The 17488-nt window shown below is 44.4% G+C and overlaps 1 protein-coding gene across 1 annotated transcript; it reads left to right on the top strand.

Annotated features, from left to right (window-relative positions):
* The first annotated feature begins 1082 nt into the window (after positions 1-1082).
* Positions 1083-5994, top strand: LOC141590672 (sesquiterpene synthase-like). Its single transcript, XM_074411241.1, has 6 exons — positions 1083-1349; positions 1635-2004; positions 3706-3918; positions 4953-5091; positions 5262-5519; positions 5681-5994. The coding sequence occupies exons 1-6, from the start codon at positions 1094-1096 to the stop codon at positions 5978-5980; spliced, it is 1536 nt and encodes a 511-aa protein (XP_074267342.1). The 5' UTR covers positions 1083-1093; the 3' UTR covers positions 5981-5994.
* Positions 5995-17488: the final 11494 nt, after the last annotated feature.

Genomic DNA, 17488 nt, shown 5'->3' with positions numbered 1-17488 from the left:
TTAAAACGGAGGGAATATATGTTCTTTGAAACACACATGTGTATTTATTATTCAATATCTTAAAATGTGGGGGACCGGATTTATGAAGTGAAACTGTGAAGGGGATAAAATTGACAAAAGAAGGCTAGATAAATACATGATTCCGACCAAGTAAAATTATACCATGTATCCAGGAGTATGGCGTATGATACTCTCTCCTCATAAATTTTTTTTTATAGTAAATAAATATTAAATTTAATAAATTATAAAATATATATTATTATTATAATTTTTAATTCTCTACAAATAGAGATTATATTTGATATATTTCGTTATTTATTTTAATTTTCCACATATATTCACATCACATAATTGACATATTCATATCATATCACATAATTATTTTTATTCCTTTAAATTATTTTGTATTATACAGTTTTGATATGGAATAAAACGTTCAAGATTGTCATTGTTCAATATATTTGAACAAATAGAGTCATATTCACTAAATTAAAACTGAATATAATAGAGGCATGAGATGAATATCACACTACATAATACATATTTATCAAATTACGCCGTCATATTTACTAAACTAAAATTGAATATAATAGTGTTATATTGTGAATATCGCACTATAAAACACATATTCATTATACAACATTGTCATATTCACCAAAATAAAAGTGAGTATGACAGTGTTATATCGTAAATACAACACTACAAAACACTTAAACTGAATATGATAGTGGTAACTGCTTCTTATAAGTGGAAGTTAATTTTTTATTTTAAAAATAAAATAAAAATAAAAATAAAAAAAGAGGAAGTTGAGGCTGGGTGGAGGGAGTAGGGAATGGGAGGGAGTATAGAGTATCCTACACATGGGTGTAGGATATAAGAATTGGTGTACAAGATTATCGTATACCCTAACCAATGATAAACCTTTAACCATATTTCATTTAAATTTTGCTTTATTATTTATGGAAAGTGTGTGTAATTCTAATAATCTTATTGAATAGAGTGTACGATGACATGGTACACCCACTGTACCTAAGAATTTTTCATTTCTTATTCCAGTTAAAATTTTTGGACATGGTAGGCAACTAAGTATGAAATGGAGGAAGAAATTGGGCTTTTGAAAGAGGAGGTGAAAAAAGAGCTTCTAAAAATCGTTGAGGAACCAACAAAGCAACTGGAGCTTGTCGATGCTATCGAACGTCTTGGGGTGGCATACCATTTCGAGACAAATATCGAACAAATTTTAGATCAACTCTACATGACATATCTCAAGGAATGTGACAAGTACAATCTATATCATGTCTCTTTGGGATTTCGTATCTTTAGGCAACATGGTTTTATTGTGTCATGCGGTAAGATTCAGATCCTTTTCTTGTCATTTTAAAGGTGTGGATGAAAAAATATCACACGGACGACACAAAACTCATAGAGCTGTTTTGTTAAGATTATAGAGAGGGAGATGAATACATAAGGGAGAATTGTATTATTGAGTTGTGTGTTACATCGATATGGTGAGGTATTATATAATACCTCCCAACTTAACCCTAACCCTGATATGGCCAACCCTAATGGTAGCCGGGCCTAGTATAAGCCCAATCTCCTAATATGTTTTCTTATACTATGTAATTTGAGCACAGATGTTTTCAAAAGATTTATGTCTAACAAAGACTTTCAAGGCGACATATCCAACGATATAGAGGGCATACTAAGCATGTACGAGGCTTGCCATGTTGCAGTACATGGGGATGATATAGTAGAAGAAGCCCTTGAGCTTACAACTACTCTTCTTAAATCTTTGGTCAATCAACTCAAGTCTCCTATGGCCGATCAAATTGAGCATGCCCTTCATCAGCCCCTCCACAAAGGAATGATTCGACTCGAATCAAAGCACTACATTTCTTTCTATCAGAAAATTCCTTCGCACAACAAATCTCTTTTGCGACTTGCTAAATTAGACTTCAATCTACTCCAGTCTTTCCACCAGATGGAACTCAGAGACCTGGATATGTAAGTTTAACATTATCTATTCGAATCAATTATCGATTACTCTCATCAATATTCTATTTTTTTCACTTACTCTCCGCGTGATTTTTTTGACTCTTTCTATTAATATGTTGGCAAATGTAAAATAAACAAATAACTGAAACAACGAGAATAGTAATAATATGCATAGTTGTTAAGCTCTCGATCCGGATCGTAAAATTTTACGATTTAAAAAGTGGTGACCGATCCCGATCCTAGGTAAGTTCTTAATTTTATAGAATCATACGATTCAACTTGTCTCATTTTTTTAAAGTAAAAGCTTAACTCAATCCTACGATCTTACAATGAAGCGACCTGATCTTATATAGTAGCATTTCAATATTTAAGGTTACCCAAATTTTATGTGAGTCTGAGAATGAAAATTAGCATAAATTGAAATGATTTGTGAGCACATGATAAGATAATACAGTAGTATTTTGACTTTTGATATTAAACACCAGAATTTAACATATTGTTGTTTACAGACTTATTTATGTACTCCCTCCCATAGTTATTGCCCCTTTTTTATTTTGAGAGGATTTAAGAAACATGGTTTTTTTTTGTACATATGTAAGAAACATGGGTAAAACACCTATTTCAACCCTAAAATTAGAAAGTTGAGAAAAATATTGTGTTGGGTGGGGAATTGGGTAGGGGTGGCAATTATTGACACGACACGAAAACACGACACGAACCCGATACGAAATTAGCGGGTTAGGGTTAAGACTTTGTGACCCATTTAAGTAATTGGGTCGACACGGACACGACATGAAATATAAATAGATCGGGTTAGGGTTGAGCTCTTTTGACACGAACCCGGCACGAATAACCCGTTTATTAAAAAGTGTCATAATATATTTGGTTTGAATCAATAATCCAAAAAAACAACTTAAAAATATGCAATTTCATTCATCATTTTTGGGATAATAGGGCTATAAAGCTTAATTTAGTTTATTAGTTTATTGGGTTAAATGGGTTAAGTGAGTTAAAAATGACCTGCTAAAAGATAAACGGGTTAAACAGGTTGGGTTGGGTTATGAAAAAATTAAATGGCTTGGGTTAGGGTTGAGACAAATGACCCGTTTATGTAATTGGGTCGGGTTAGGGTTGGGGCTGTGATGACCCGTTTAAAGTTGACATGAACACGAACACTACACGACCTGATCTGTTTGCCAGGTCTAGAATTGGGGATAATAAATAATTTAGGGGCAATATTGAGTGTTAAAACTTGATAACTAAATTTAGAAAGGGACGCTTATTTTGACATAAATTTTGGGAGAAAGATGGCAATAAAATTGGGATGGAGGAAGTATTTTAGTTAATTTGAAAGATATTACGTCTACAATCGGAGCCTATTGATTCAATCCTAGTAACCTCATTGATCCAAAGTGTGACCCAAACTTGACCCAAACTTGACCCAAATTGACCCGACTTGAAGTGATATGAAATGATCCAATTGACCCAAAATGATTTAGCTAGGGCAAAATCTTGATCCGAAATAATTCAAAGCGGCGACTAAAGGGGTAGGGTATTTTGGTAGTTCATTAAAATTGTCGACAATTTGAAGTATTTTCACAAAACATGGGCTCTATATTCATTTCAATAGCCTATAAAATTGCATTATGGTCGGCCTAGCATTGGAGTATTGGACCTTTAAATCGTTAATCTTGTTAACATGCAAATTAGTTGGTGGAAAGGCATACATGCAAAGCTACCATTTACAAGAGATAAGTCGGTCGAAAGCCAATTTTGGGTATTGGGTTGCTATTATGAACCCAAGTATGCATTCGCCAGGAAAATACTCAGCAGAATGGGCACAATGCTTGTACTCCTTGACGACATGTTTGATTCATATGGCACTATTCAAGAAAAGCAACTTCTTCTCCAAGCAGTTCATAGGTTTGTAGTTCCACACATTTTTAACATTACTTAATTATTTACTTTCTTGTTTATATTGTCTCAGTTAATAGATCCTACAACCAGTTGTACTCAGTTGTATGCTCTGGAACCCTTGCTATATAATAAAGTTTTCGAGTTTTGTTTTAAAGAAGTCGAGCTATACCATAAAATTTCTGAACTCACTCACTTTAACATAAAATAAATTAACTTTAAGAAAGCTCAAAATAATTACACATAAGCTCGATAACATATAACTTGGTTGTATGATGCTATTGTACCACTGGAGTTATAATGTTATTTGTGATATTGTCTCACTTTCTCATTTCAATTTTTTATTTAGTACTCCTTACGTCAGACGACGATATAAATCATTGTCAATAAATTTAGGATTTTTGTCAAACACAACCTTTAAAAAAAAAAATTTCAAACACCACGTTTAAAAAAAGATTTGTCAAACACAACCTTTAATAATTTCTTTTTGTCAAACACAAACTTTTTGGCCGGATTCCAACAACTTCCTGGTCACTTGCAATGGGATGACTTTCGGTCTATATTCAAAATATCAACCATTTGTGACCAACCTTACTTTACACACCAATATACCCCATATAAGCGGGTCGGGTTGTTTCGATTGGTCATTTTCGGGTTAATGAATAATAAAGGAATAGTCATTTCAAGTCTTTTCGGTTCAATTAGAGTTATATTTTGTAGGGTTATTTTTGGGTTTGGTGGTTTCAGATCGGGTCAATTACTGGTCAAGAAAGCTCGGGTCATGTTCGGGTCGGGTCGGGTCAATTCGAGTTGTCGGGTCACATTCGAGTGATGTAGCTCAGGTCACTTCAGGTCTTGGGTCGGGTTGCTTTTATCGGCCAGGTCTAACCCATCCTAAGACTACCCGCTTAACTGTGAAATTCTTTTGCATGGATGATAAAAAAAAAAGTGAGTTTGCTGATATGTGTAGTACTTTCAATCCGTTTAAACTAGTCATTTAAACTTATCAATTAACGTGAGTTATTAAACATCCAAATTTACAGGTGGGATTATAGCTATGTGGATCAGCTGCCCAAATATTTTAGCGAGTGTTATAAATCACTTCTTGATACCTTTGTTGAAGCTGAGGAAGATGTCGAAAAGCAAGGAAGATCATTTGGCATAAATTATTGTAAAGAGCAGGTCTGTATCCTTACAACACACCACACTTGACTCTTATATTATTTCACTTTTTATGTTCATTTGTTGAATCATCTAGTTTATTACTATGTTGAAATAATGTTGGAGAGGTAGACGCGTCTCACTTCACTTGTCATGCATGCTAGCTAATTGTTTGAGGTTTGACTTGTTAGATGAAGATAAACAGCAAGGCATGTTTTGAAGAAGCAAGATGGTGCAAAAGTAACTACATTCCTACATATGACGAGTATATTGAAGTTGCTCTTGTATCTGTCGGTCAGACTACAATAATAATCGCGGCCTTTCTTGGTATGGGTGAAATAGCAACAAAGGAGGCATATGAATGGGTTTTTCAAAATAATCCGGTGCCTAAATTGTTAAAAGCTTGTAGCATTATCCTTAGGCTCATGAACGATATTGGAGGACACAAGGTACTAATCTAATTTCCCGCGAAATGTTATTCCCTTTCATTAATCAGATTCTTTACATTTTTATTTCTCGAATTATTTAACATATTCTTTATGTTTTTCTTCTTCCTAGAAATATGATCAATGACAATGACATAGATAAGATTTAACATGATCATCTACAGTTTGACCAAGACAGAGAACATGTTGCATCCTTGGTTGAATGCTACATGAAGCAACATGGTATTTCAAATGAAATTCAAGTTTATGAAGAGTTAGAGAATCAAGTGAAGGATGCTTGGAAGGATATCAATGAAGGTATGCTTAAACCGTATGCAATCCCGAAAGCTTTATTAGAGCGGATACTCTTCTTTGCTCGTGTACCTGATACCTTGTACAAAGGAAGAACCGATGGATACACTTTTGTCAACGAAACTTTACAACAAAAGATTGCTTCAATCCTCATTCACCCTATCCCACTATAAGGGGTCTTATTATTCCATAGCTTTTATGTACTTTAATCTTTATTGTATTATTAATTATATGACTCATTTTTTTTTTTTTTTTTTTTTTTTGGTAACGGGGGGTTTAGTCCCCCCGGGCCCAGGCATTCCAGCGTCACCACCGTGGACCATGTAAGCCACCCCTAACACAACGGGGGCCGCCGTGGCCAAGTCTCTTGCTCTAGCGAGTCTCGAACCTGGGACCTCGCAGTTCATGCTTTTTTGCATGCTTTGAGGGTTCCCCAGAACTCCACTAGGCCAAGAGCACTTGGTTTATATGACTCATTTTGTTGTTATATGTTTCTTACTTTTGTATAACTAGGTGTTGCTCCGCGCCCTCCTGGGCGCGGTGCCCCAATTTGGTCAATCCTTGTAGACGTTGTCATTAGGAAGTACGGGAGAATAAATGGTTCATAGAAGTCGTTTCGTTCAAAGATTTCTAGGAGAACACGTCATCATTGCTATATTACAAAGAGGCACTGGCTATCAATTAGACACTATTATACAAACACAATTAGAACTGGATGGTATATGCGTATAGCTCATGAATTCGTAATGTAATTAGCGCTAGTTGTTGCTCCGCGACCTTGAGGAATCAGCGAAAATAAGCCGGGAGTATGGAAACAGAAAAGGCATTGGTCCATGTACTCAAATGGTGGACCGTGAGTAATAGTCATCACACAGCTGGAGAAAGTGCTTGAAAACACGAGTTTGCTAAGAAGCTTTGCTAAAATACTCAAAAAACATTTATCTTAGCGGTGCAACGACACTAAGGCACATTTTTTTTGGCAAACCAAACCAAAGACAAAGACAACACCACGAGAGTAGGAGAACAACTAAAATACATTTGGTCAAATGTCAAAGACGACTACGGAGTCCAAACATTATACTAAGTATTCATTAACTTTCCAACACCAAATGATTTTATCACATATTCCAGTCGTATTTTAACCACCAATTAGCAGCTAAATATGTTGCTCCATATCTCGCCATAGGGTAGATATTTAGTACTTGACAAAACAACCTTAGTTGTCTTTTTGGTCTAGGTTTCCCAATACATCACCAACCTTTACAAATTCTTGAATATCGAGCGCTTCATTGTCAACTGCCACTTTTACTCCAAGTGCGGTGTAGTACGATATTCCCTTATAGGAGTTGTCTTCGGCGCTACTTCAATCAAGTCAAGCAACAACGATATGTTGAAGCTTATGTACATGCACAGAAGTTGCATGATCATGCCAAATTCCAGTTTTGCGTCTGTTTGGGAATACGTGTTAGTTAATTATTCGATTACGGTTTGGCGAGGAACTTTCTAGAATGTTATATTTCACATTATAGACAAGCTTATATCTGATCTAATCATTCAATGTGTGAAAAAGCATAAACTCTCTATATTTTAGTCCTCTCTTTTCCTCCCTCCCCCTCCCTCTACCCCCCTCCCAATCTAGAAAACCAAACATCCAAAAGTAGAATCTCTCTTCTCCATCTTGCTCTCTCCTCCAAACCAAGCACAAACTCTTTTCCTCTATACTTCTCTTCCTCACTTTGTTCCTTCCCTTTACCCTCCCCCTCCCTTCGTCCCAATCTAAACAAAACAAACCAGTCTCTTTCTCCCTCCCTCTAACCCTCTTTCCACATCCCTCTCTCCTCAAATTGTGCCAAAAGATAAGCAAGGAAAGGAAGTCGGAGCACTAAACAGATCATATTTATTTCGGATGTTTATGATAATATACCTCGCATCTGTGATTTGTCATTTATATTTCTGGTTCGGTCCAGTCCAGTCCAAGACCGAAAGTTTTAGGTCCGGTCTTATATTCACTAAATTTTTATTTTCGGTCTTTGATTTGGTCCGGTTCTGTCCGGTCTTGATTGGACCGATGCTCAGCCCTAAATTTGTCGTCGTTAAAATTAATAAAAAACTTGATCATAACACATATGATAGTTTTAATGAGTTATTGATACACAACTAATATGTATTCAATTTTTTCTCATCTCACATGTAAAAACTAAATTTAGATGTTGTTATATATCACTAAGATATAACGGAGTTTCTTATGTAAAACGAATTTACATGTACAAGTATATCATGAAGATATAAATTTTTTCATAATACAAATTTACGATATTACTCCGTATATCACAAAGATATAAGTCGTTGTTGTAAAACAAATTACAAATATGATCACGGTCCACCAGGAAACAGAACTCGACGGGCGCCGGGGGGAGTTCAGCACCATACTACCGAAAGCAGTACAATGATCACACCCCCCTGGTTGTATCCGCGCGAAGTCTTCGCCCGAGCAAAAGCGAAGGTCGGAAGTGGGAAAGGCCCCTAAGCCGAGGGGCGACGGTGACACAAGCCAATACTGCGAGTACCACGGCTACACCGGCCACTTAACAAACGATTGCCGACATCTGAAAAATGCCATTGAGGAAGCGATCGGAAGGGGAGCCTAGGCAAATATATTGCCGGAGGCCGAGGCAGAATGCCGACGGATCGAATAAGAAACCCGTCTTGGAACGAAAAGGAGTAATTAATGTCGTCATCGGGGCAACGAAGAAGTGAGTCCACTCGTGGGTACAAAGCGGCACTGAATGAGCTATATCAAGCCATCAACTTTGTGCCCAACTTAGCAACCCCCGCTTCCAACATCCCCGATATGACCATCGGGAAGAAGGACTACGAAGGAGTCGTCGCTCCTCACGACCCACTTACGATCCCCTGGACATAGCCAACCACTTGGTGAAGAGGTGCCTAATTGACACGGGCGCTTACACAAATATTATGTACGGAGAATGCTTTCTTAGCCTCGGTCTGAAGGTTGAAGACTTGACCCCCTGCACCAGCCCGTTGTACAGCCTTCTGCGGGGCGGCATGGTACCCTGGGGGGGTCAATCAGCCGCCCGTAATGTTCGGAGAGCGAGGTGCAGCCAAGAACGTTATGTCGGAATTCGTGGTCATCGATGGTTCATCCGCCTACAACGTCCTCATAGGCCGAGACACCCTGAGTAAGGCTGACGCGGTGATGTCCATCCGGGCCCTGACATTGATGTATGTCTCGGACCGGGGGGAAGCACATAAACTCGTCTCGAAGAACGAGAGCGATGAGGTGGTGAATATCCAAGTATCCGCCAGAGGGTGCAACCTGCAATCCTTCAAAGCGGCGAAGAAATCAGAAAAGGGGAAGAGCCCATCCTTACGACAGGATGGCGAACGCACGGATACCACCGTCGGCATGGTAGAGGGAGCGGAGACCGAAGAGGTAGAGATTGACCCAGGCCGCACTATGACTATCGGTGTCGACCTAGAACCAAAGTTCAGAGCCGCTCTCCTAGATCTGCTGAGGGAAAACAAAGACGTCTTCGCCTACTCAGCGGCCGAAATGCCAGGCGTGAGCCGGGAGGTAATCATTCACAAGCTAAACGTACTCCCCACCGCTCGCCCTGTCAAGCAAAGGATGAGAAACTCCTCAGCCGAGAAAGATGACGCCATCAAAGCCGAGGTAGATAAATTACTAGCAGCGGGCTTTATTATGCCTTGTACTTATCCTGAGTGGTTAGCCAACGTCGTGATGGTGAAGAAATCATCGGGGGCATGGAGAATGTGCGTAGATTTTACCAACCTTAATAAAGCATGCCCCAAGGATTGTTACCCTTTGCCTCGGATAGATAGCTTAATCGACGCCACGGCAGGCTACACCATGCTGAGCCTGCTAGACGCCTTCTCGGGATATCACCAGGTATTCATGGATGAGGAGGACATGCCTAAATGCGCATTCATCACCGCGAACGGCACATACATGTACAAAATGATGCCGTTTGGTTTGAAAAACGCCGGTGCAACGTACACCAGACTGGTGGACAAGGTGTTCCAAAGTCAAAAAGGGCGAAACATTGAGGCTTACGTCGACGACGCTATTGTGAAAAGCAAGTCCGACAAAATGCGAGCACTGGCGATTACGGGAAACGTTTTGTTCACTAAGGAAATACAAGATGAAGCTCAACCCAATGAAGTGCAACTTTGGTGTCCGGGCAGGTAAATTCCTCGGTGTACTCGTCAGTGCCAGAGGCATTGATGCCAATCCAGATAAAGTCCAAGCAATCCTAAATCTGCCGGAACCAAGGAATCGGAAAGAGGTTATGATGCTGACCGGGAGAATGGCGGCTCTCGCCCGTTTCATCTCTCGGTCAGCCGACAAAAGCACCCCATTCTTCAAAGTGTTGAAGGGGAATAAAGACTTGGTGGGGAGAGGAACAGAGCGCGGCTTTCAAGCAACTAAAGCTCATCTTGGACTCTCCCGACTCTGTCCGGCCGATACTAGGGGAGACGCTATACCTGCATACATAGCGATTACCTCGGCCACGGTCGGCGCCGTGATCATCGGGAAGAAGACAAACAAAGCAACACCCAATCTACTTTGTCACCATACATCACTGCGCCGCCGAGAGAAATTACCCGCTAATTGAAAGCGACTTTCGCGTCGTCATTGCCGCGAGGAAGTTAAAACCCTACTTCGACGCTCATCCCGCGACGGTCCTAACCGACCAGCCTTTGGAAAAAGCTTTGGAGAAATTCGAACAATCCGGTAGGCTTATCAAATGGGCGGTAGAACTCTACGCTTCGGCATTCAAGACAAACCAAGACCTTCGATAAAGGGGCAAGCACTTGCAGATTTCTGGCGAATGCACATATCAAGAAGAGCCAAACCCAGGCGTATGGGAGGTTTACACCGACGGCTCCTCCACGACGAACAGCTCGGGAGCCGGCATCCTTATCATCAGCCCAAACGGAGACGAGTTTGAGTACGCCTTGAAATTTACCTTCTCGGCCTCGAACAACGAGTCCGAATACGAAGCGGTGATAACCGGAGTCGAGATGGCCGAGAGCGCGGAGCAGAACACATTGTGTTGAAGACGGACTCACTTTTGGTTACTAACCAAATCAGAGGAGAGTTTGAGGCCCGGGATGACGGGATGGTAAGATACCTGGAAAGGGTAAAAGCTGACATATCCAAATTGAAATCTTTCCAAATCCAATGTGTCCCCAGGTCCGAAAACAACCGAGCCGACGCTCTCTCAAAACTTGCCAGCTCAACCGTCAAGAACGTCAGCCGAACCGTACTGGTAGACATTAGGAATGCGAAAAGCATCACTGAGACCATCGGCATGTTGGGGGACGTGGAAGCCGAGACGACGTGGATGACTCCGATAATGAAATACAAACTCACAAGTGAGTTGTCGGATAACCGCAATCTCTCGGCTAAGCTCAAAAGGATCGCCGCCAGGTACTTGGTATTCGAAGGGGGGCGTACGAAGGTCCGTAATAAGACCACTCTTGAAATGTGTCGGTCCGACCGACGCAGAGCTAATCGACAGAGATTCACGAGGGCATATGCGGACACCACATGGGGGCAAGAACACTAGCCCACAAAGCTCTCCGAGCCGGCTACTCGGCCCACGATGCTCCAAGATTCGTAACGAAGACCAAGAGGTGCACGAACTGCCAGATGCATGCCCCGGTGATACATGCTCCTTCCCGAGACCTACAACCGGTGCTTAGCCCCCTTCCTTTCGCGCAGTGGGGGATGGATATGCTAGGGCCGTTTCCAACGGCCTCCGGAGGAAGGAAGTTCTTGATCGTCGCCGTTGATTACTTCACCAAATGGGTTGAAGCTGTAGCAGTACCGGCAAAGACCACGGCCGTCGTCGAAAGGTAATCGGGAGAATGTTATAACCCGTTTTGGCTTGCCCCAAGTCATGGTATTTGACCACGGCCGAGAATTTTGGAGCGACCTGATAATGAACTGGTTAGAAGAGCTTGGCATCAAATATGCGTACTCCTCCGTCTGCCACCCACAGAGCAACGGACAGGCGGAGGCAACCAATAAGACAATCCTCAACGGTTTGAAGAAGACAGTGGAAGACCTTAAAGGAAGATGGGCCGATGAGCTACCCGGCGTCCTGTGGTCCCTACGGACCACCGAGAAAGAAGCAACGGGGTATACTCCTTTCCATTTAGTCTACGGATCCGAAGCAGTCCTACCAATTGAAGCGACGGTGCCAACATTCAGAACGGCTACCTTTAACCCGATCGAAAATGAGGAAGGCCTTAAAACCTCCCTGGATCTAGTCGAAGAAAGCCGAGATACAGCACGCCTCAACTTGGCAGTATACCAAAACCGGATGAGAAGAGCCTACAACCGAAGAGTCCACAAGAGGGACTTAAAAGTAGGAGACCTGGTCCTAAGAAAGTCGGCCGCCACCAACAAAAGAAATATTCATGGTAAACTAACGGCCAACTGGGAGGGTCCCTACAAGGTGGTTGAAGAAATGAGACCGGGTACATACCGGCTGACCGACATGGAGGGTGTGCCCTTGATGAGCCATTGGAACACCGACAACTTAAGAAAGTACTTTGTATAGCGGCGGAGGTGTCTAAACCCAATGTGGACACCCCAACGCGTGATCTTAAATGAAGAAACAATCAAATTTCCCATCCAAGTGCTTGTCCCCTCCATAATTGCCACCCGGAGAGAAGAATTGCTATCGAGCCATAACCCCAGTTACCTCGGCAATTGGCCGAGAGCGACGGGGACACAATGATCGGTACGCTAGAAGAATTGCTATCGAGCCATAACCCCAGTTACCTCGGCAATTGGCCGAGAGCGACGGGGACACAATGACCCGTGCGCTAGAAGAATTGCTATCGAGCCATAACCCCGATTACCTCGGCAATTGGCCGAGAGCGACGGGACACAATGGCCGATGCACGCTAGAAGAATTGCTATCGAGCCATAACCTTGATTACCTCGGCAATTGGCGAGAGCGACGGGGACACAATGCCGTGCACGCTAGAAGAATTGCTATCGAGCCATAACCCCGATTACCTCGGCAATTAGCCGGAGAGCGACGGGGACACAATGGCCGTGCGCTAGAAGAATTGCTATCGAGCCATAACCCCAGTTACCTCGGCAATTGGCCGAGAGCGACGGGGACACAATGACCGGTACGCTAGAAGAATTGCTATCGAGCCATAACCCCAGTTACCTCGGCAATTGGCCGAGAGCGACGGGGACACAATGGCCGTGCACGCTAGAAGAATTGCTATCGAGCCATAACCCCAGTTACCTCGGCAATTGGCCGAGAGCGACGGGGACACAATGACCGGTACGCTAGAAGAATTGCTATCGAGCCATAACCCCAGTTACCTCGGGGATTGGCCGAGAGCGACGGGGACACAATGACCGGTACGCTAGAAGAATTGCTATCGAGCCATAACCCCAGTTACCTCGGCAATTGGCCAAGAGCGACGGGGACACAACGACGACATGCATTCAAACCGCCTCGGCCATACCAAAGGTAAAAACGAAGACACTCAATTAATAAAAGACAAGACAAAGAATTGTGATCAAAAACTCGACTAGGCCAAAGGCCAATGGGACAAACTTTGTTAAAAATGATCGAAAGAAGAATACAGACGACGGCCGTCCCCACAGGGGTAAGCCTAAACACAACCTACCAAGAGAGTTTTTACAAACGAAGAAAAGAAAAGCAAAAGATTACAAGCATATCAATTGAAGCGCCAAAAGATGGCAGGGAGGAAAGGCTCAATAGTTGGCCCCCGAACAGCTGAGGCTATCCGAGATGCCGGGTGAGTCCGTGTGACCGCCCGTCTCCCTATGCCCTGTTCTTTGCCCTCCATCGAAGCGAAAGACATCATCTTTGGTGACCGGCTTTGGAGAAGGCTCGTCATTCCGGCCGCCTTGACCTCTCGGTCTCTTTTTCCCCCTCGCATCATAGGCCGCCTTGGCCAACGCTTCTCGAGCCGCCGTCGCCGCCTCCGCCTTCTCAGCAGCCGCTGCTTCGGCAGCTTCAGCCATCTCATCCAGGAGCTGGTCATATTTATCCCACGGGAAAGTACCGTCGGGGACGAGCTTTACGATTGCCTCCTTGGCCGCCTCCTCGGCTGGTCCGGAATTGAACGCACATTTTAGGGAGGAGATCATCTTGAAGCATGTCAATATCCTTCTCCTTTTGAGCAAGGATAGCCTGTGCGTCCCTAAGCGCCTCCGCCTTTGCTCGGAAGCAGATCCGCCACTCGTCCCTCTTGGCAACCACGGCGTCGTAGGCACCCTTATACCTCTCCAGCTCATCCATCATCTTGGCCGTGGCGCCATCAGCCTCCTCAACTTTGGCCCTCTCGGCCCCCAGCAGCTTCTCAGCCTCCTCCGCACGCTTCTCGGCAGCACGAAGACCCAGCTTAGCCTTCCCGGCTTCCCCTCTCGCAGCAGAGAGATCAAGCTTGAGCTTTGCAATCAGTGGCCCAGATTGGGCCGCGGCCTTTTCCTGCTCCATGATGAGGGAGGCGGCTAGACGGCTCCATTTCCCCAACCTCTTATATATTTTCTCACCCTCCGCCACGAGCTCGGTAGGAGTAACCTTCTGGGGTGAGGAGTCAACGGTGACATTCCTGTCACCCGCCTTCTCAATCGCCTTCTCAGGCTGCTTCCCTACTTGCCGTTCAGTGACAACGCCGGCTGCCGATGATGAATCTACAAAAAATTTACACAGGGCATCCATGTCACCGTGCATTGACACATCAGAAAGCCTGTCATCAGGAACGTCCAACGAGCCGGCTAAATCCGAACCACAAGTTAGATCCGTACCAGTTTGGGCCCTCTTAGTTGGAGGGCTGGTGGAGGCAGGCTTCTCCCCGGCAACGGTGGAAGCAGACGGTGGGTCTTTCCTCTTCTTCGGAGAAGGGACCTTAGCAACGGTCACCTCCCCCTCAGTAATGTTGATCACCTCCACATGATCCTTTTCGACCACTGGGGTCGAAGAGGGAGTTGCCATTGATACAGCCGCCGACTTGGACGCCGCCTTCTTCGATCTCTTCGGCACGCCTCCAAGAACCCGTGCATGGGCCGTCTCCTGATCCAACCCCCTCGTCTGCTTTTCCATGACTTCGTTGGGGGATAGCCTGCGATCTTTCAACTCAGCCGTAGGACGCCGCTTGACAACCTTCCCGTCCTTGTCAAGCCCTAGCCTCTTCAAGTCCTTCTCGGACAGATCCCGCCCAAACCGATCTGCAAGAAATCAAACAAAGAGTTACATAAAAGAAGCAAAACAAGGCTCTAGAAAAGGAACATAACAAGCGAAGGTGGGCCTCACACCGACCCCACTCACCCCAGTTGAGGGCCGGTATGAGGCCGACGCGGCAAAGCAGCTCATCTTGAAGAATAATCTGAGTCGGGGGCAGCCATCCCTTCTCAGCATCAAACAGCTGCATCGCCCGTTTCTCATCCACAGTAAGGGGGACAAACGAAGCGTCCATCTTAACCTTGCTACCCCGGGAGATGTGTTTCTCATACTCCTCCCGGGTCTCACACCGTAAGTGAACGGGGCTCTGGAAAGACCGAGGCAATGGATAGTCCCCCGGCACTTGGACGTACACCCATCGCCCTTGCCAGTCTTTGCAAGAAGTAAGTTTGTTCACGAGACGCGTGGCCGGCTCCGTCTGTACGCTGTACCACCCCACTTTGCCGGATTTTGACGGCCGAAGACTATGGAGGCGGCGAAACAAGTTAACTGATGGAACCTCCCCCCTAAAGAGACAGATCCATACAAAGCTGACTATCGTCCTCACGGCCAACGGATGCAGTTGGGCCACGGCAACGTTCATAGCTTTAATGATGGCCATGACGTGTTCATTCAAAGGAAACCGGAGCCCATACTCCAGGTGCCTGATATGCACGCCGATGTGACCCGGGGGAGGACAGCAGACCGCCTGACCCTCCTCAGGAATAACAATTTTATACCCCTCACCGAAGGAGAAATGACCTCCGAAAAGAGTCTCTCCGGAGCTGCTTGCGAATTTATTTGTAAATGCACGGTCGAGGCCAGTCGTACAGGCCTCACCGTGATCCGGGACAGTCGTCCTCCCACCATCAACGGGAGCCCCCTCATCATCATCACCAACATCATCAACAACATCAGCATCATCCTCATCCTCCAACTCCTCCGGGAGGGGCACATCAACTACGGGAGGAGGAGACCTAGGGCCCCCAAACCTTATCGGGACGGCTTCAAGTACCTCCTCCTCGTCAAGACGCGACGGGGAACCCCCCGGCGCAGAAGTACTAGTCCCGGCATCAACAGAAGACATGTTCACAAACAATTACTAACGAAATAAGAGGAGAATTTGTTCGTTTACCTCGAAGGAAAACACTCGCCGGATCAAAGACTGAAGATTGGAAGAAAGAGAAGCTCTTGAAAGTTTAGAAAGATGAAGATTTTGGAGAAAATTTGAGAAAATGAATTTGGTGGCCAAAATCACGGAATAACTGCCCTATTTATAGGGAAAAGCCCACAAAGAAGGACCAATCAGGGCACAGCCCATGAAGCGTCAACCAATCAGCAAACAGACACGTGTCAGACATGCAACCACGGAATGTCAATCGTTGCAACAGTTAAATGTCAATCAATGCTACAGTGACCAAGCGTATTCAACACGCCCATCCACATCCCTTCGCCTGTTCATCTCCCTCAACAAATTCCCAGGTACCTGCTCTCCGCCGGCCACATGATCGACCAAGCCAAGAAGCACCGGCCGGGGGCAATCAAAAACAACCGGCACTCTCAGCCCTGGTCCCGGCCAGCGTCACATCCTTTTCCACATCGGATGCCCTTTGCGCATCCATGTGGAGGGGGGACATGGTACGGCCTAACAAGAACCACGCCGATGCATCAGAAGGAGCCGATGCAGAAAAATTATGCAAAAATACTTACGCAGAATATACGCTCAACACACATCGGAGCCCATACCACGGCATAGACTACGCTGGGGGCAAATTGATGGGGCATATTCTGCACCGCTGACCAAGTCAACATATTGAGCAAGGTCAAGGGCATCCACCGCAAAGTCAACGACTCAGACAGTCTAGCCGACGGAGCCCATCGGCCTGTCACTTGGGTCTCGGCCAGACAACTAGCCAGCCGGGGCACATATCCGCGTACTCATATCCAAGACCCTCGGCGAGCCTGCCACAGGTCCATCGGCCGAGGGTACAACGGTCTTTCCACCTGATAGCCACTTGGCCACTACGTGACAAAAGGTGAATGCCTATAAATACTCCTCAACCTTCATTGAGGAAAGGATCCACAAATTGACCTAATAACCACTATTCATCTGGTAATATCTTCCTTATCTCTCTACAATACACTCTTAGCCAAGTTACAACAACTTCTCTCTAAGTTTACTGACTTGAGCGTCGGAGTGAGTACGCTCGGCCAAAGCCGAGCCCTCAGTTTGTTCATCGTTTCAGGAGACCGCAAGGAGGATTCAAGCAAAGACATCATTCTACGGGCTACGAGTGGTAACAAATATCTGCTCTGGAATTACACCCGGAACAACTACGATATAAGTCTTGTATTTAATTTATAGTCCTTTGCATAAAGTGTTAAAACCGCGAGACCCTTATGCCGCTTAAA

Source organism: Silene latifolia, chromosome 7 (assembly GCF_048544455.1).
Source record: "Silene latifolia isolate original U9 population chromosome 7, ASM4854445v1, whole genome shotgun sequence".
NCBI lineage: Eukaryota > Viridiplantae > Streptophyta > Magnoliopsida > Caryophyllales > Caryophyllaceae > Silene > Silene latifolia.
This window is presented reverse-complemented; position numbering and strand designations above follow the sequence as displayed.

Bases quoted from the DNA above. Each gene is read 5' to 3' on its own strand.
- LOC141590672 (XM_074411241.1), top strand. From the start codon at position 1,094: ATGGAGGAAGAAATTGGGCTTTTGAAAGAGGAGGTGAAAAAAGAGCTT. The intron at 2,005-3,705 runs GTAAGTTTAACA...CATGCAAATTAG, and splicing joins GAACTCAGAGACCTGGATAT to TTGGTGGAAAGGCATACATG. The intron at 3,919-4,952 runs GTTTGTAGTTCC...CCAAATTTACAG, and splicing joins CTTCTCCAAGCAGTTCATAG to GTGGGATTATAGCTATGTGG.